General features: G+C 42.6%; 1 protein-coding gene across 1 annotated transcript in view; it reads right to left on the bottom strand.

The window, feature by feature from the left end:
* Positions 1-1,744: 1,744 nt before the first annotated feature.
* Positions 1,745-20,712, bottom strand: part of sugct (succinyl-CoA:glutarate-CoA transferase) — a gene marked incomplete at its 3' end in the record, with an annotated part of 44,894 nt that continues 25,926 nt past the window's right edge. Inside the window, exons 9-10 of the mRNA XM_071512893.1 lie at positions 13,503-13,598; positions 1,745-1,816 (exon numbers count right to left, since the gene is read on the bottom strand). Coding sequence (XP_071368994.1) covers positions 1,745-1,816; positions 13,503-13,598 — 168 coding nt within the window. The remainder of the gene's footprint in view (positions 1,817-13,502; positions 13,599-20,712) is intronic.

Here is a 20,712-nt window from a genome sequence, read left to right as displayed (position 1 = left end):
GTCACTAAGTTAAGGGTTAGTTAATGCTTAATAAGCATTACCTAACCCATTATTTAATAGTTTATAAAGATGACTATTAAATAATGAATAAATTAATACCTTAGTTAACATGAACACCATCAGTAAATGATTATCAGACACATTAGTTAACTGTTAATTAAGGGTTAGTTAATGCTTATTAACCCTTATTAAGCATTAACCCTTAACTTAGTTACCCTTATTGTAAAGTGTTACCAAATAAATTATAGTAAATATTTCGGTAATCCTTCATTTTACAGGTCTCTTACAACGTAGCATGTAAATACATATGAATTACTATTGAATTGTAGAGGATAGACCCGCTTCATATTACAGGTCCGGAACCATGTAAATACATATGAAAGCAAATATGTTGTTATATAATTATTTTTTGTTAAAGAACAGTTCATACCTTGTTAGTAATTAACAGTGCAATAACTAAATGAGGGTCCAGTTAGACAATAACATCATACTGTGTGATATCACTGATGTTAACATTATAGCTATTGTTGTAGAATTGTTTCGTTTTGTCAGTGAGCATAAACAACGTTTTGGCTGTTGTAATGTTTACAATTAAATTAGCCTACTAGCATGTGAAGATACAAATTGAAAATATGAAATGAAGGGATCTGGAATTTTCGGGCCAAAAAGGTGAAAAGGAGTTCTGTGAATCTGCACTCGATTGCTCTTCCTCAACGACCAGGATGTGTGTCTCAGCAAACTGAAATTGAATTACGAGAACTGAATTTGAAGAACTGAATTTGAATAGCAAGAACTGAATTTGAAGAACTGAATTTGAAGAACTGAATTTGAAGAACTGAATTTGAATAGCAAGAACTGAATTTGAAGAACTGAATTTGAAGAACTGAATTTGAAGAACTGAATTTGAATAGCAAGAACTGAATTTGAATAGCAAGAACTGAATTTGAAGAACTGAATTTGAATAGCAAGAACTGAATTTGAAGAACTGAATTTGAAGAACTGAATTTGAATAGCAAGAATTGAATTTGAAGAACTGAATTTGAATAGCAAGAACTGAATTTGAATTGCAAGAATTGAATTTGAATTGCAAGAACTGAATTGCAAGAACTGAATTTGAATTGCAAGAACTGAATTTAAATTGTGAGAACTGAATACAGTTTCAGAGCAAATTAATTCAATTTCATAATATTACATTCAGTTTCAAACTAATAAATTAAATTTCAAATTATGCTATTTAGATTCAGTTTTTCAATGCAATTATTCAAGTTGAGCAATTCAAATTCAAACATAAATAATTCAATTTCAGTGTCTAGATTTCTGCCCATAGTCCTGAGCTGAGCGTCACCTCACAACACTTTCATGCTCAGAGAAACTTTTTCACCTCAGAGGTTTCAGTCTCGCTGCTGGTTTGTCTGGTTTCCACTCCGGTCGGACTGAAAACCTTCTGATTAAATATAAAACGTGTGGAAACAAGTTGGAAAAACATTCTGATTCATTCCTGGAAAGAGAGCGATTTGTAAAATTCTCATTCATCGCTGTTTTTTTTTTATGCAAAACGCAGAAAGAGCGTTGAAAGAGAGAAGTGGACCTGATGTGTCCTGACAGCTTTTCTCTGCCGTCTCTGGTTCCGTTTACATTTTGCCAAGAGGGGAAAACCAGCAGAGACTGTGTGTGTGTGTGTGTGTGTGTGTGTGTGTGTGTGTGTGTGTGTGTGTGTCTACATAGATCAGGCAGGGTTACTTACTTGACACACTTTGACAAACTGCTTGTCGTTGCCTGCAGCCACAACAATGTGTCCGTCTCTGGTTCTGAAACCCTGAAACAGAGAGAGAGAGTCTGGTCAGGAGGTCAGAGGTCAAACAGAGAGAGAGAGAGAGAGAGAGAGAGAGTCTGACTGTCTCTCACACACACACACACACACACACACACACACACACACACCTAGACTGATATTCATCTTGATGCTTTGGCAATATTGTCTGTGAACTTTCATGCCAATAAAGCACATTGAATTGAATTGAGAGAGAGAGTCTGGTCAGGAGGTCAGAGGTCAAACAGAGAGAGAGAGAGAGAGAGAGAGAGAGAGAGAGAGAGTCTGGTCAGGAGGTCAGAGGTCAAACAGAGAGAGAGAGTCCGGTCAGGAGTTCAAAGGTCAAACAGAGAGAGAGAGAGTGTGGTCAGGAGGTCAGAGGTCAAACAGAGAGAGAGAGAGAGAGAGAGAGAGAGAGAGAGAGAGAGAGTCCGGTCAGGAGGTCAGAGGTCAAACAGAGAGAGAGAGAGACTCTGGTCAGGAGGTCAGAGGTCAAACAGAGAGAGAGAGAGACTCTGGTCAGGAGGTCAGAGGTCAAACAGACTGCCTGGTGTCCAGCCTCTATGAATCGCAGTTTTCAGCACTCTTCGAATTTGCATGGCGATTCATAAGGGTCTGGACGCAAGCCTATCCACTGGCAGTTATTTCGAACAGATACTGTCCGAGAGACCTGATTGGCTGGTCGATGTAGCCGGGACTAATCTACTGATGACGCCATCACAGAGCGCAAAAACAACAACAACAACAACCAACATGGCAGCATCAGCGGAAAAGGAACTGGATGATAGCGAGGTAGATTTAGCGATTTCGTCAGTCCTTAAAAAACTTAACGGCATCGATGAATCAAAACAGGAACAGTCTGTGTGTTTAAAGCCTTTTCAGAGCTCAGGATGTTTTCACGCTGCTTCACACCCGCTTTGGTCAGAGCTTCATTTACCTGCTCGCTCCTCTGGTGGCTCAGAGACGGGACAATGGGCCAAATCCTCCGGTTATTGTCATTTGTCCGTCGTTCGGTCGCTCTTATGGAAGATCGAGTGAAAGAGGCAAAATTTGGTATTTCTGCCTCGTGACTTGTAGTGGACTCCGCAAAGGAAAGACAGGAAGGACGAGGGAGGATCCAGGAGTCCGGGGGTCTGGAGCTCGACCACAAGCGGCAACAAATGACAACAAATCATATCGTTGCCGACGGTTAAGGATCGGTTGCTTTGAATTGTCGTTGGCGAGGTTCATCTCACTCAAAAATGGTTTGTACAACAATAACACACGGTTGTCTTCACTGGGAAGTGAACGCCGCCATGATTGTTGTTGCTATGGGGAACCTCTAGATTGCGTCAGTCTGCTTTGCTTCTGTGATCGGTCAAAGAGTTTGATCATTGAGAACTAACAGCAACCAATCGGTCAGGGCAAGAAATTACATCACCGAATCATTGGTGGACAGACTGAGTCCAGAACCTTATGAACCACCATGCAGATACGAAGAGTGCTGGAGCAACATCAAGATATCTGCAGCTTTCAGACAGATTTACTTCAAGGCACCAAGTCAGACTCGACCTGATGCATGAAGAGAAGACTTGGGACTTGACTTGACTTGGATTCTGGTGACTTGGGACTTGACTTGACTTGGGCTCTGGTGACTTGGGACTTGACTTGACTTAGGTTCTTTTGACTTGGGACTTGACTTGACTTGGGACTTGACTTGACTTGGATTCTGGTGACTTGGGACTTGACTTGACTTGGGTTCTGGTAACTTGGGACTTGACTCTGACTTGAACAGGTTTCTAAAGTCTAACCTGACCCAAGAGTAGAGATACTGCTCCTCCTCTTCCTCCTCTGCCCTCCTCCTCCTCCTTTCGTTTGTTCATCCCTCCTCCTCCTCTTTTTCTTTCTTCTTCCCTTCTTTCTTTTTTCCTGTTCCGACTCCTTCCTCCTCCTCTTTTCTTCCTCCCTCCCTCCTTCGCCCCGTCTCCCCCTCTTCCTCCTCCTTTATTCTTCTCTCTTCCTCCTTTCTTTTTTCCTGTTTCTTCCTCCTTCTTTTCTTCCTCCCTCCTCCCTCTCTCTCTCTCTCTCACACACATTCACTCACACACAATTGCTTGTAATAAAAGCTCTAAACCACATGAAAGGAGGACAAGAACTGTTGTCTTGGATCACAACATCACACACACACACACACACACACACCGCAGGACGTCTCACCCTTTAGTCACACTGCACACAACACTCAACCCGCCGCTCACCCCGACCGCCGCCTCCCTTTCATCCCCGGCCCCCGGGAATTGTGGGTAGCGTAGTCCACACAGGGAGGAAGACGGGACGTTCACCAGAAACCCCAAAGAATGCAGCGAGGCCCGGCGGAGCGGGACGGGGCGGGGCGCCCCCTGCTGGCCGGGGTCACGTCCCAACACACCCCGCTCTCTAGGAACTGATGCAAGGCATGCTGGGTAAGAGCTTCAGCTAAACGACTGCAGCTGTAACACGTAACCTCAGGGTGTCTGCAGGTGTCAGGACATACAGAACATACAACAACATGTTGGTTGTTTTGTTTGTTTTCCTTTTTCTTTTATATCCCATCATCCTTGTGTTTTTTTTCTTATTTACATTCTTTCTTTTTCTTTCCTTCCTTTCCTTTTTACTTATTTATGTATTCATATATATATATGAAATGTATGTATTTATAATTAGATTGTTATAAAACAACAATTTATCATTGTATTTGTGCATCAGTTGAAATGCTCCAAGAAAATTGAAAGAAACAAATTTAAGATGCTGAAGACCTTTTGAACGATGTCTGGAATTGAATTTAAGATCAAGAAACAAAAAGCTGTGAAGGTTTTGACAGTTTGGACACGACTCGCCCACAGCAAGCGGGTTCCAGCCCAAAACATCCCAACATCACTGCTAAATTTCAGGCAAACAGACTGAGGTTAACCAGAGCCGGAACGATCCGGAAAGGCATTCTGACGCCTTCGGTTGAAAACAAAAGATCTTTGACCCATAGAGATAAATCTGATTTGCTCTGAAGTTTGTCTGTTAGTGAAGGGACTGACTCTGCCGCTACCTTCAATAATACGTGTTCCACTCTTTCCTTCAGGACAGCGGTGGAGCTGAGAGGACAGGCGTGATGTTTTGGACACGCTGCAGTCTGACCTGTGGTCTGACCTGAGGCCAGTTGCGTAAAGCTAGTTTAAGACTAGTCTAAGCCTTAGACTGGTCTTAGATTCTCAGGTTGGACTAGTCTAATTAAGACTGTCTGTTACTTAAATATTACAACTGACTTATTTTGAGGTAGGAATGTTAGCCACCTTCCCCCCAGCTAATCTTGAGTTAAGAACTTTGTCTAACTAGTCAGACTGGGAAGTTTAAATACTGAAGCTGTTTCATAAAAGATGGCAAATATTTGTTTTTGGAAAGAGTCTGAAGAAGGGAGCGAGTGTTTAGTGACAGAAACAACACATTAGAGATCTACAACAATCAAGAAGTAGTAGGAACAGGTCAGAATCAGAATCAGAATCAGAATCAGAATCAGAATCAGAATCAGAATCAGCTTTATTGGCTAAGTACACATACAAGGAATTTGACTCCGGTTTTTTGTTGCTCTCATTGTACTTACACAGAATAAATATACAAGGACAACAAGATGAACAGAGGTGAACCTAAACATTTAACTACTATGTACAAATATGCATATATATAAAAAAGTAGGAGTTGTTGGTGTAACAGGTTACATTATATACATATAATGAGTTATTACACATTACATACATTATACACACATTATATACACATTAAAATCAGGAATCATCTTTAAATCAGATATTGTACAGATGATGATGATGATGGGGGAGGAGGAGCAGGAGGAAATCCCTGGTCTTGGCCTTTCACGCCTGCTTTTTTTTTTTTTTTGGGTTAGGTTTAGGGTTAGGGTTAGGTCAATATACATGTCTATAGCAAGTTTGACTTAAGGTCACATTTAAGTCTAAGACCAGGTCTATCTTTATGCAACTGGAGTCTGACCTGCTCAGATCTGACCTGGAGTCTGACCTGCTCAGATCTGACCTGGAGTCTGACCTGCTCAGATCTGACCTGGAGTCTGACCTGCTCAGATCTGAACTGGAGTCTGAGCAGCTCAGTCTGACCTGGAGTCTGACCTGCTCAGATCTGACCTGGAGTCTGAGCAGCTCAGTCTGACCTGCTCAGTCTGACCTGGAGTCTGACCTGCTCAGTCTGACCTGGAGTCTGACTTGCTCAGTCTGACCTGGAGTCTGAGCAGCTCAGTCTGAGCAGCTCAGTCTGACCTGGAGTCTGAGCAGCTCAGTCTGACCTGGAGTCTGAGCAGCTCAGTCTGACCTGGAGTCTGAGCAGCTCAGTCTGAGCAGCTCAGTCTGACCTGGAGTCTGACCTGCTCAGATCTGACCTGGAGTCTGAGCAGCTCAGATCTGACCTGGAGTCTGAGCAGCTCAGATCTGACCTGGAGTCTGACTTGCTCAGTCTGAGCTGCAGCCTCAGCCGGCAGCAGAGTCAGATGTGAACTCAGACGGAGGACGACTCGCTCCGCTTTAACATCTTCCTCGCAAAGCCGGCACCGCAAACACCAACGGCTCTGTTTTCTATCTGTCATGATCCCCGGGCGAACCTTCCGCTCCCCTTTCATCCGCGGCCCCCGGGGGCAGCGCGGCATCGTGGGTAATATAGTTCACACGAGGATTAGATCCAAACGTCGGACAATAAAGCTCCGGCTGGCGGGAGATCTCGTTCACACGGCCGCGTCCCGACCACAAGAATCCAGCCGAGCAGATGGACCGGAGCGTCCGCAACATCCAGGAAGTGCTGACTACAGAGAGTGTGTGTGTGTGTGTGTGTGTGTGTGTGTGTGTGTGTGTGTGTGTGTGTGTGTGTGTGTGTGTGTGTGTGTGTCAGTACTTAGGACTGAGACTGTCTGTGCATGCATGTATCTATGGGTGTGAGAGTGATTTTGTGTGGTTTTGTGAGTGTGTGAGTGTGTGAGTGTGTGTGTGTGTGTGTGTGTGTGTGTGAACTTCCACAGTAACATGTCAATATTTCGGCTCCTGAGGCAGAATGTCAGTAATGTAAAGCAGACTGGAGTCTGAATTAAAGGATCAGGCTGGTGTTTTTTAATGCAATGATTACTGTCAACAAATCCTATGAAAATAACAAAATCAGCAATGATTTAGCGATTTTTAAAATGTAAACTATGTCTTTGTAAACACCGGCCTTATCCTTTAAACAAAGATAAAAGTGTCTTCTATTGTCCAGTATAGTGTTTATTTTACTTAGGCTAATTGTATTCTTAATTAATAATATATTTTTTTAAAGTTCCTAAATATTTTACTTTTTTTCATTTATATCTTTTAAAATTGTATTTATTTTACACTTTTAAAATATTTTATTTAGCACTTTTTAATATTTTTTTATAACATACTTTTGATTTGGGGTTGAGACTATTTCCTTACAGGGAGACATAGAGGAGCACAATATTATGATGAAAAAAAACAAAAAACAAAACTGAATTGTGTCTCCTAGTTCCACTTCAAAATTAAAATAACAAACAGGATGCATCTTAAGTCATTTAGTTGAGTTATTTTCATTAAAACGTGAAAAATCCTGCAAAGTTCAAGTTGAAGTTGAAGTTTGTTTATTTCTCCAGATCTTCATCACAGCCCGTCTCAAAGGACCGGACAGAGAACGAGTCTGACTAGAACTAACGGATCAACAGTCCACCGTAGAACAGAATGATCCAGAACAAACATCAGGAGAGGCACAAGACACAGAAACAGATTCTGGTCTACAGCCTGACCCCCGGCTCCACCAGCCTGACAGCCTCAGTGCAGGAAAAGCTGTTTCTGAGGTCGAGGACTCGTCTCGGTCTCGTTCTTATCTTGACTCGGACTCGTCTCGGTCTCCGTCTGCTGTTGGCTGTCGACTCGACTTTTCATTTTCTTGTATTAACTGTTTTTATTTAACCGTGTGTCGTATCTTATGGTGCTAAAACTTCTCTGCTTTGATGATTTGGATTTTGAAGGTTTAGAGCCGCAGACAGATCCACATCTCTGTTCATCCTAAACAAACTCCTGAAGCACTTCTACAGTTGGAAAGACAAGGACAATAAAAAAAATTGCACTGTTTAATGTGTATTCTGGTCTTGAATTGGACTTGATTTGCCCTTTGTCTCAGTCTGGACTCAGTCTGGTCTCGACCCCCTTTGGACCAGGACTGGACTCAAACTCGACTGGACCTGGTAATCAACCAATCTTGACTACAGTAGAGCTGCAACGATTAATCGATTAGTTGTCAACTATTAAATTAATCGGCAACTATTTTGATAATCGATTAATCGGTTTGAGTCATTTTTTAATAAAAATAAGTCAAAATTCTCTGACTCCAGCTTCTTAAATGTGAATATTTTCTGGTTTCTTTCCTCCTCTATGACAGTAAACTGAATATCTTTGGGTTGTGGACAAAACAAGACATTTGAGGACGTCATCTTGGGCTTTGGGAAACACTGATCCACATTTTTCACCATTTTCTGACATTTTATAAACCAAACAACTAATCGATTAATCGAGAAAATAATCGACAATGAAAATAATCGTTAGTTGCAGCCCTAGACTACAGTCCTAATCAATACCTTGAAACAAGGCAGAATGCCACAGAATCAGTGCACAGACACCAAGAAAATCACATTTAATTAAAGCAAATTCTCGGAGTTATCTCAGCGCTAACGACAGATCTTTACGTTTCAATGGGACTCGATGGTATTTCTTGCCGTGCAGCTCTCTCTCCCCGTCTCTCTCTCCGACACACCACCATGAAATCACACACAGCACACAGGCATTCGCGCTTTCTCTTTCCCCCCCTCGCTCCATTCCTCCGCCTCACACATCAAACCTCTGCAGCAACACACCGCATCACCCACAGCACACACTCTCTCTCTCTCTCTCTTTCCATCCCATACGCTACAGCATCCAAACCACCAGTCACTTTTTTCCTGTTATGATTACAAGCCGGCGGCACAGTCGGACTCTTCACACGAGCCTTAGATGGAAATTATAAATTAGATCTGCGTCTCCGACACCAGAAACACGCCGGCCGTAACTCAGCGTTTCCCCGCCGTTTCAAAGACCGTGAAAAGCTCCACAGACCGAACTCGCCACATTAATCCCAATAACAACACAGAGACTGATTAGGAAATGGTTACCTACCCCCCCCCCCCCCCCCCCCCCCCCCCCCCCCGCCGACCAGGACGAAAATGATTAATATTGTGGAAACAGTAATGGAGTCTGTTTCAATCGAACCCGGGTTTCCTCCGGCGGTTAAAACACACCAAGGCTGAGCTGCATGCTGTAAATGTTTCTGTGTAGCTGACACCATCAAGATGTGTGGAAGCCAGAGGTCAAGTCAACTTCACTCCAGTCCCAAGTCAGTCTCAAGTCTAGAGGCTCTAGTCCCAAGTCTAAATGTAGATTACCAAGTCAAGTCCAAGTCAAGTCCATGTCATTAATGTCAAGTCTCAAGTCTAAATGTAGAACAGCAAGACAAGTCAGAACAAATCAAGAGTCCAGTATCAATTTAATATCTGAAAGAAAACTAAATATCTAGGACTTTTCAATGCAATATGGTTTTAATAGGATAAAAACTTGGTAAGAGCATCATGAGTTTGATTTCTATAATCAGTTTCAACTTCAATAAATTCAATCATTCCATACAAATTCAGAAAACAGAATTTAAATTCAGTCGTCTGCTGGAACAAATCTCATCACTTTCAATCTAAGTCATTTACACAAACACAAGATCTCAAGTCAAGACTTTAGAAACCTTTTCAGTCCCAAGTCACCAGAACCCAAGTCAAGTCTCAAGTCTTCTCTTCATGCATCAAGTCAAGTCTCAAGCTATTAAAAGTCCAAGTCATGTGACTCGAGTCCTCACCTCTGGTTGAAGCTACCTGGTGTAAGATGCATAGAAAGCTATAATTATTCTAAAGATGCTCAAATTCCAAATTGCTCACTTTGACCTAAAGATAAATTATGACTAATATATGTAATTAAATGTTTTTGCTAATAATAATCCCATCAATGATGTGTTGCAGGGAGCCGGTGTAAAATGAATAAAAACATAAAATCAGAGCAATTTTGACGAGAAATTCTAATTATCTCACATTGACTTAAAGATAAAGTATGAACTCTTACACTTTGACATATTTTTTTTTGTTTTGAATTTCCATTCCACTTTGGCAAAAGTACTTTATGTAAATTTTAAGACATCTTACAGCAGAGAGATGCTCTCAAAATGCCAAAATGTTTCACTGTGACTTTAAAAAAACGATATAAAAAAGCTTGCATGAAATGCTTGGTGAGGCCTATCACAGTATGATAATGACTGGCTGGTTTGAATAAAGAGGAGATGGACAGATATATGAGGAGATAATGATGGAGAGAGAGGATACAGCAAATCACTTCCAGACCACACACACACACACACACACACACACACACACACACACACACACACACACACACACACACACACCACAGATAGCGGAGAGGAGAATCACCAAAATGAAGCAATTACAGAAATTGACAGTAATCGTATAATTAGTGTGATAAGGGCAATTAGTTCTGCTCCACTGTGTGTGTGTGTGTGTGTGTGTGTGTGTGTGTGTGTGTCTATGTGTGTGTGTGTGTGTGTGTGTATGTGTGTGTGTGTGAGAGAGAGAGAGAGAGAGTGAGAGAGAGTGTGTGTGTGTGTGTGCGTGTGTGCCTTCAGGATATGGAACAATGAAATCAAACTGCCTGAATCACTTAGTCTGAGTCACAGCTCTTATCCTTTTCCCACCATAAAATTCCATGACTTTTCCAGAACATTCCAGAACTGAAGGGTAATTTATGCTTCTGCGTCAAAGTGCCGCCGTATCTTACTGCTCCTGTAAGTGAGCGTAGGGCAACACAGAAGCATAATTTGGCCAATTTGGCCTTAAATCCAACACCTAAAACTGTTCTTCCTTCCTCATTTGTTGAGTTGTTTCTTCCACAGAGAAAACACTGGCTCAGTATGTTTTGACAGACAATCTGTGTCTGCCCACTAAAGATAAAGACGGATTACACATTCTTCAAACCCGATTTGGCAACGATTTGAGATCGGGCAGAGTCTGTGGTAGTCACAGTAGATCAGGGTAGTCCAGGGTAGTTCTGGGTAATCCAGGATAGTTCAGGGTACACCAGGGTAGTTCAGGGTAGTGTAGGGTAAGCCAGGGTAGTTCAGGGTAGTGTAGGGTATTTCAGCGTAGTCCAGGGTAGTTCGGGGTAGTTCGGGGTAGTTCAGGGTAGTTCAGTGTAGTCTATGGTAGTTTAGGGTAGTCCAGGGTACTTCAGGGTACTTCAGCTAGTTCAAGGTAGTCCAGGGTAGTTCTGGGTAATCCAGGATAGTTCAGGGTACACCAGGGTAGTTCAGGGTAGTGTAGGGTATTTCAGCGTAGTCCAGGGTAGTTCGGGGTAGTTCGGGGTAGTTCAGGGTAGTTCAGTGTAGTCTATGGTAGTTTAGGGTAGTCCAGGGTACTTCAGGGTACTTCAGCTAGTTCAGGGTAGTCCATGGTAGTTCTGGGTAATCCAGGATAGTTCAGGGTAGTCCAGGGTAGTTCAGGGTACTTACGGGTAGTTATGGGTAACCCAGGGTAGTTCAGGGTAGTGTAGGGTATTTCAGCGTAGTCCAGGGTAGTTTGGGGCAGTTTGGGGTAGTCCAGGGTAATCCAGGATAGTTCAGGGTAATCCAGGCTATTCCAGGGTAGTTCAGAGTAGTCTAGGATAGTCCAGGGTAGTTAGTTCAGAGTGGTTCAGGGTAGTTCAGGGTAGTCCAGTGTAGTAGCCCAGGTTAGTTCAGGGTAGTCCAGTGTAGTTTTGGGTAGCCCAGGTTAGTTCAGGGTAGTTGAGGGTAGTTCAGGGTAGTCCAGTGTAGTTCAGGGTAGTTCAGGGTAGTTCAGTGTAGTTCAGGGTAGTTCAGGGTAGTTCAGGGTAGTCCAGTGTAGTTCAGTGTAGTTCAGGGTAGTTCAGGGTAGTTCAGTGTAGTTCAGGGTAGTTCAGGGTAGTTAAGGGTAGTCCAGTGTAGTTCAGGGTAGTTCAGGGTAGTTCAGGGTAGCTCAGGGTAGTTCAGTGTAGTTCAGGGTAGTTCAGGGTAGTCCAGTGTAGTTCAGGGTAGTTCAGGGTAGTTCAGTGTAGTTCAGGGTAGTTCAGGGTAGTCCAGTGTAGTTCAGGGTAGTTCAGTGTAGTTCAGGGTAGTTCAGGGTAGTCCAGTGTAGTCCAGTGTAGTTCAGTGTAGTTCAGTGTAGTTCAGGGTAGTTCAGGGTAGTCCAGTGTAGTTCAGGGTAGTTCAGTGTAGTTCAGTGTAGTTCAGGGTAGTTCAGGGTAGTCCAGTGTAGTTCAGGGTAGTCCAGTGTAGCTCAGGGTAGTTCAGGGTAGTTCAGGGTAGTTTGGGGTAGTTCAGGGTCGTGCTGTATAATTGCAGCTGTAATCGTTAAGTGTGTGGGGATGAAAGACTCAAATCTCTGTCCTATGATCCCAGTCAGCAACGTCACAATTAAATCAAACATGTTTGAATGTGGCTGAGCCAGGAAAGAAAAAAACCTGAATGTCTTGTCTCTCTTTTCTGTGTAAATCGAGCACAAACCGCAATTGCTGCAGGCCATGTGGGCTGTATGATTGCTTTGGTATCAAAATATCGCGGTAAAATACACTCTGCTTCAGGGATTGAACCTGGATCTTTTCAGTTACAGGCCGGTCTCTCTCACAGCTAGGCCACCCTGCCCCCCAGAAGCAAGGCACTGATTAGAAATTAGCTAAGTTGATTGTACTTTTGAGTAAATTGATATTTTTCATTTTAAAATACAATTTGACTGTGACTGAGTTTCTGCTCATTTCCTGGATTCCCTCACTTGGCAGTGGTGGGAATCAAACCTGCGACCTTCTGCTCTAACTCTTTACAAGGCCTCCTGTCTGTCTGCTGAGAGAAAAACCACTAAAACACTCCAGCAGTCCGGTCAGCACCCTGACGGCCTGCTGTGTGTGTGTTTGTGTGTGTGTGTGTGTGTGTGGGTGTGTGTGTGTGTGTGGGTGTGTGTCTGTACCTAAGTTAACTTAACAGAAGCTGAAGTAATATGAATTGGGGTTACCGTGGGACAAAACTGTGAAAAAGAGAATAACACACACACACACACACACACACACACATACATACACATACACACCAAAAACACTCCCAGAACTATTTGTCCTTGGTCCTGAGTTTGACATAAACACCTCTCCTCTCCTCTCCTCTCCTCTCCTCTCCTCTCCTCTCCTGTCCGCCTCTCCTCTCTTGACCTCCTTTCTTCTCCTCTTTTCCTTTCCTCTCCCCTCTTTTCACCTCCTCTCTTCACCTCATTTCCTCTCCTCTCCCCTCTCTTCACCTCCTTTTCTCTCTCCTCACATCCTTTCCTCTCCATCCTCTCTCTTAACCTCCTTCCCTCTGCTCTGCGTTCCTTCCTTCTCTTCTCTCACTGTAGATACACACAGTTCTGCTGGTGCTGCTGATGTGTGTGTGTGTGTGTGTGTGTGTGTGTGTGTGTGTGTGTGTGTTAGAATAAGACAGTAAATAGAAAAGGGGTGATTTACTGTTCAGTTAGCATGTTAGCGTGTTAGCGTGTTACCTGGTAAGGTACGATGCTCTCGTGGGCCGTCCCCCAACGCCTCGCCTCCTTCCCCGCATTCAGGTAGTTTGCTGCTATATGGCTGAGGCAGGAAACCTGAGAGAGAGAGGGAGAGAGAGAGGAGAGAGAGAGAGAGAGAGAGAGAGAGAGAGGTAGACTGAGTTAAATCAGAGCTGTCGTCAGTCTCGTTACTCCCCGCTGCTGTTGGAGGTCAGCGCTTGCTCGTAACTCCTTCCTGCGAGCAGAAAACCACGACTCCCCTCTCTCTGCTCCTAACGTTTCTACCGCAAAACCACTGGAAAATAACACACCGCTCACCTACAACCTCCGGCTCTGAGCGCTTCACTGTGAGGTTAAGGTTTCCCCCCTGTTTCCCAGTTAGTGTGTCTGTCTGTCTGTCAGCAGGATTTCTCAAAAACCTCTAAACGGATTCCCATGAAATTTGGTGGACAGATCGGCCTTGGACCGAGCAACAACTGATTTGAGTTCGGCGGTGAGACGATTATCGTTTTTCAGCCATAACTATGAAACTAACAGAGATAGAGACTTGATTCCAAATCCCAATGGGATGTTTGCGGGGCCAGGAAATCAATTTAACTTAAAATTGAAATGACAGAGGTTGGAGAATTGTTCAGCGTTGGCGGAGGTCTGCGTTCTCTTACTGCCATCAGTTTATTTCTTTTTTTTTTACTTGATTTGAAAGATGACAGAGTCCTTCAGGCTTTGGCAACGCAGAGCGCACCGTTCCACTTTTCAGAAATGGTTCTTCAAGGATTCTTTGGAGAGAGTTTAGGCTCTGTCCAGATCGAGGAAGAGCCAAGGAGCTTTCTGAATTAGACAAATGGCGTGTCCAACTTGTGTCAGAGGAACATAATTTTCGCAGAATTCATGTCCATAACACACAATCTGAGTTTCAGAGTTCGTGCTCATTTCATGAAACTGCTGTCTGGCGTAGCTTTGGCTCTTGAAGACTACGTTGCTGTGGTAAAACAAATACCATATTGTCTTTTAATTTTGTTGTAAATCATTTTCAAAGAGCAGGACTGGCTGGGAAACTCTAGATGAGGAATGTGAAAGAGCGACAGTCTCCCCTCCTTCAACAACGACTGCAAAGTCGTCTTGGGCGATATCCGAAAGTTTATATTGCGATGCTGTCCCGCCAAAATATTGCGTTATACAATATTGTCTATTTTTGTGTGTTTTATTTTATTTCTTCTAAATTACATCAAATTTCTAGGCTATTAACAATAATAATAATAACACTTATTAATAATAGCCTAGAAATTCGATCTTAATAATCAAGCAAAAACTATGACCATTTGGTGTAATTTGCTCATTCCAGGCATTTCCAGGAAAAACGGCTGATTGTGGAGAAGGGAAGCCACTTGAAGTAAAATGACAAATCTGTCACTACAACTACAATTATTTTTGTTTTTTACTATCCTACCACTAGTAGATTATAGGTTTACAAGGATTAAAAAGTTTGCACAATTGCGATCTAAACAACACATGGTGCTGCGGCCGGAATGGGGCCACGGGTGTGTGTGTGTGTGTGTGTGTGGGGGGGGGGGGTAATATCGCCAAAAATATTAAAGATATTCGATGGTTGAACTGGGCAGCTTCCAGTGTGAATGTGTTGAACTGTCTGAATGTGAAGCAGGGTGGAGCTGGAGAACTAAAGGTTAATAAAGCGGTGCGGAGCGGATCCTGGAGCCTCTCAGCCCCTTTATACCTCCACATGCATTTAGCAGCTTCATGCCTGATGCTTTACAACACTCTGATGTCCTGTTATATCCTCTAGTCAGACACAACCAGCTGAGACAACATACTGACAGATCTACTGAGAGAGAGAGAGAGAGAGAGAGAGAGAGAGAGAGAGAGGGAGAGAGACCAAGCAGAAACCTTTGAGAGCAGCAGAGTACCGACTGAACGCTGGGCTGGGTGGTGTTGTCAATCAGAGACACTAGAAGTGGTCAAAACACTTTTAAGGATGTTGACGTGAGAGAGAGAGAGAGAGAGAGAGAGAGGGGGAGAGAGAGAGAGAGACAAGAGAGAGAAACGGAGGGAGGAAGGGTTGAGAGCAAGGTAATTTGATGGAAGAAGCAGCCTGGTCCCATGAGATTTTGTGAAATGAGCACGATGTGTTAAAATACAAATAACGAGGTCCACGCACGAAAAGTGAGAGAAATCCCTTTCCCCCAGCAGGACAGGATTAGGTGGAGAAACACAACTAGAGACAAGAAGTAGTTTTGGCGTTGAAGCAGCACGGTGGAAAGTAAGGGCGTGGAGGTCGGGGGGGCCGGGGGGTCAGAGACACCCGGGTTCAATTCCCAACTCATGACAAGTTTTCTACTGCAGTAAAGTTTTCATTTTTAGTTTAAGTTTTTCTTGTTAAACCTTAACTCTAACTTTAACCAAAGCTGTTTTCTTGGCCTGAACCTAACCGTTAGCTAACCCATTTCATGTGACGAACACGTGAAAACTCTTGGAGGCCAAGAACCAAAACTTAGTCCGACAGCCTGGGCTCAATCCCCAACTCTGTGACCAAGAGCAAAACCCGAACCTAACCTGAACCAAAGTTGTTTTCCTTGCCTGAACTTAACTGTTAGCTAACCGTTTCATGTGACGGACACGTGAAAATGGCGTGTCCATGGTGGATGGAGGATAACAATCTTTACACAATTCGCATCCACAACACGCAATCTGTTTGTGCTCATGTTTTGGCTCTTGGAGACTAAGACCCAAAACAACTCTGACAGCCCGGGTTCAATTCTAAACTCATGACAAATTTTCTACTGGGAGGGAAGTTTTCATTTTCAGCAAAAGTTTTTTCTTATGCAGCAATGTCCAAATCCTCACTGTAACCTTAACCAAAGGTTTAGTCGACTAAACCAAACCGTTAGCTAACCTTTTCAGTTGACGGACACGTGGAAATGTTGTGTCCGGTTCGTGCTGTTGTCATGTAATCCTTTCATGGGTGGAGGAACGTAATCTTAACATAAATCACAACACTTAATCTATGTTTCAGAGCTTGTGCTCATTTTTTCAGACTGTTGGCGGAAGAGAGAGAACAAAACAGAGACAGAGAGGCAGCCGAGGAACTAAGGGGCTTAGAAAATTAGAGGGGATGAGAAGACAGAGAGACTAAAACACAGAAGTGGTCATAACGCTTCAGAGGATGTTGACATGATAGAGAGAAGAGAAAGGAAGTGATTTGGACTGAGAGAGAGAGAGCAAGCAGAGACCTTTGAGAGCAGCAGCGTATTGACTGAACACTGAGATGGGTGGTGCTGTCAATCACAGATCTGTTTGGAAACTGATATTATTCCCTGTTTAAACTCGGAAAACCCACAACAAGACCTCCTCTCTCACCAACTGTAAGCCTTTGCTAACATTGAGACATACAGAGGGTGGACCAACTGACAGAAACACCACATGTAAAAGAACTTTCATTTTGAAGTGACTAAATCATAATTACAAAGGCCAGTGGCATTAAGTTCGATGAGAGTTTTCAAAGCAACATGAGACCAACAGAGCTCTAAAGAGGCCAAACAATCAGATGAATGAATTACAGAAGCATCGGTCATAAAAACTGGGAAATTATTTGGCGAGAGGAACAGTCTGGAAAGTCATGGCAACAAACTGTATCGACAAAGAGGAACTGAGGTGGCAAGTCGGAGCTCACCGACAAGGACGGACGGACGGAGGGCGACTCCAAATGGCAGCAAGAGGTCACTTTTTGAACTTCATTACCCAGAATTCCTGTGCAGTGAGGTCAATGCTCTGTGCTGCTTTATACCAAAGGAATCCAATGGAACCAGAGAGGAAAAGATCTAACATTGGCAAGTCCAGCTTTCTCTGCTGCTGTTCAGGACAGTGATTCTCACCCTGTTTCATATCAAGGACCCTAATTCAGTCCACATTAGAGCCACAGACCGCCATTTGATGAGATTTTGTCTCTCGGACCCAAATCTGAGAATATTTGTTTTGTCAGATATGATTTTGTCAAGAACTCCATGACTGTTTGTGTTGTAGGTAGAAAGATAACAGACAAACTATGATCAGAACAGTCATTCTTCTACATCCTCTAGTACTTCTTGTAAATGACATAATGGTGAAGTTGAACAATTGATCATTTTGCTGGGGACTCCCTGGAACCCCCTCAAGGTCCCCTGGTGGTCCCCGGACCCCACGTTGAGAACCACTGGTTTAGGAGACACTTTGGATTTCCTTTGTGCAGAGAAAATTACCAAAAAGTTTGGTATCCTTTGGCATGAAGCATTACAGAGCGTCTGGGGTCTTGGCAGTTTGCTGATGTCACTTTACAGAAATTCTGGGTATTGAAGTCCTTAAAGCTGCACTAGGCAGCTTTGCAAGCTTTGCAGCTTTTGCCAAATGATGCCTTCAACCCACAATGACTGCTGCCAACTGTTACACATGGTGGTGGGTCTGTAAAGGTATGGCAGCCATCTTAGATCTCATCGTCATTAGGTCTCACGCCTGCTCTGCAAGTTCGTATAGCGGGACGATGAGGTACATGAGGAAACTTTACAGGACCAGGTCTGTTGGTCGCTGGGGGCCGACCAGTACAACCACAGTTTTTCCTAAGCACTGCCTTTCTCTGACGGTGCTTGTTGAGGTAGGAGAGTGCTTCTCATTCACTCCAGCTGGTCCACGGATTTGAACCGAAGACCTTCTGCTCACAAGCTCGCTCCTCTAACCTCTACCGCCACCTCCTTTTGTCAAGAGTCTTCCTGCATCGCGGACGCACCTGAAAGAGCCGCATCTAGTCAAGGAGGTCTGGAGGTTTCAAGTGAAATGTAGTATTTCTTCAAACCTTTCTGATGCCTGTTAGAATGAAACTTAAGACCGATTTTGGCACTGAAAGGAACGTGAACATATAGGTCTGTGGAAATAAGTTGATGTCTCACTGAGAAACAGCACGCCACGAAACCACAATGTTTTAAAGACCTTTAAAACTGAATTGAAGACTGGAAGGCTGTATTCAATGGTATCAAGGACTTTTGAAGCCTTGAATATACAATCCAATTCAAGACATTTGAAGACTTGTTCAGGACCTGCAGGCGGCCCGCTGAACGCTGATTGGGTTGTAATGATCCAATTTCCCCGACAACCAAACCAAACTCAACTCAACTGAAAACCGTCCGGATAAACTCAAGCCAAACCCTGGCTGTGTGCTCTCATTGTTCGTCTCCCTCCTCGCCTCTCCTCTCTGCGGCCGACATGCCTGTGGTCGCAGCACTTCATAGAGGAATGCACCATGGGATAAGGGAAGGGGGAAGAGGTGGATTGTGGGTATTTTATGTCTAACAGCCCTGGGAATCGACCGCAGAGATCGCGACCTCAACATCTTTGCAAACCGTTCGCAGCTTGCATTTTTTTCTTTTTGTGCCTCGTGTTGAAATCGAGTTTATTTATAGCGCGCTTTTAACAAACAGCACTGTCACAGAGCGCTTTACAGACAACAGAGGGCTTAAAAACAGATAAAAGAAAGCATAATAAACCCAAGAGATAGAAGAAGTACACCACAAACTGCCAGAAATGCAGTTGCATGTGACAGACTGCAGGGAAGTGAACCAAGACAGAGGAACAGCTGGTGGAGCTTGATGCGGGATCCATTAACCAAACGGTCTCAGTGTTTAACCCAGACCTTCTTACATGTCTTCAAATGTGCTTCAAGTCAAATCAATCATTTCTAGCGGAGATGCAGAGATAGACTCAAAAAAGACGCAGATCTGTCTATCTTTACATTTACCTGTCATTTACCTGGCACACTCATCCAGAATGACTTTCAGTGTATGGAGTTACTTTTGCATCTTTATTTTGAAAGTGAAAAAACGTTTTGAAAGCTTAAAAAATGTTAGAATGTGAAAAAAAAAGTTTTGAAGGTGAAAAAAGTTTTCAGTTTTAGATTATTTTCCTCTCATTTACAATGTTGTTTTTCATTTCTTCAAATTTCCTTTTACAAGTCGGGCCGACTTTCACTGTGGCTGCCATGAAGATGGCTGATGTGTTGCTGATGTTAGTTGAAACTATGGAGTCACACATGATAGAAATTTACTGTTAAGCACTTATTTTACTTCATGATGGACAGAACGTTTTCGGCCCTCCAGCCTTCGTTGGTGTCTGATAAATAATAATTTTCCGCTATATAAAAGGAAGCTTTATTGTCACAGGTGTGCTGAAAGACACAGGTGATGTCATCATCTCATCAACATGATCTTGTTACAACACTGAATCAATGTGAATGAAGTGAATGAATAAAGTATTTCATATCTGCATGCTTACAATATAAACATGCAGGATGTAATCCTGACATCAGGGCTCACTGTGTGAAGGGGAAATTTAGAAATACTTTGTAGGTGACATAGTTCAACATGCAATTCCTGATGTTGACACCAGGGGTGATCGTGCTATTTCCATCACAAAACGTCCAAAAAAACATGTCAAAAAAATCTGGAGACATCAGGTGTTGAGTATGTTGCTGAGCCATGACAGCAAATATCAAATTTTGATTATCTTATAATGACAGCTTGTAAAATGACAGCTAATCAGTTATTTCCGAAATGGTATGAAAGCTATATATATATATATATATATCTGTATATATGAAAGCTATATATCTGTATGAAAGCTATATATCTGTATATATGAAACCTATATATCTGTATATATGAAAGCTATATATCTGTATGAAAGCTATATATCTGTATATATGAAAGCTATATATCTGTATATATGAAAGCTATATATCTGTATATATGAAAGCTACATATCTGTATATATTAAATCTATATATCTGTATATATGAAACCTATATATCTGTATATATGAAACCTATATATCTGTATATATGAAACCTATATATCTGTATATATGAAAGCTATATATCTGTATGTATGAAACCTATATATCTGTATATATGAAAGCTATATATCTGTTTATATGAAAGCTATATATCTGTTTATATGAAAGCTATATATCTGTATATATGAAACCTATATATCTGTATATATGAAACCTATATATCTGTATATATGAAAGCTATATATCTGTATGTATGAAACCTATATATCTGTATATATGAAAGCTATATATCTGTATGTATGAAACCTATATATCTGTATATATGAAAGCTATATATCTGTTTATATGAAAGCTATATATCTGTATATATGAAAGCTATATA

The sequence above is a fragment of the Centroberyx affinis genome, unplaced genomic scaffold (assembly GCF_046629955.1).
Source record: "Centroberyx affinis isolate AG114_WGS23_722 - 3 ecotype Tasmania unplaced genomic scaffold, CSIRO-AGI_Caff_v1 ptg006613l_1, whole genome shotgun sequence".
Lineage (NCBI taxonomy): Eukaryota > Metazoa > Chordata > Actinopteri > Beryciformes > Berycidae > Centroberyx > Centroberyx affinis.
This window is presented reverse-complemented; position numbering and strand designations above follow the sequence as displayed.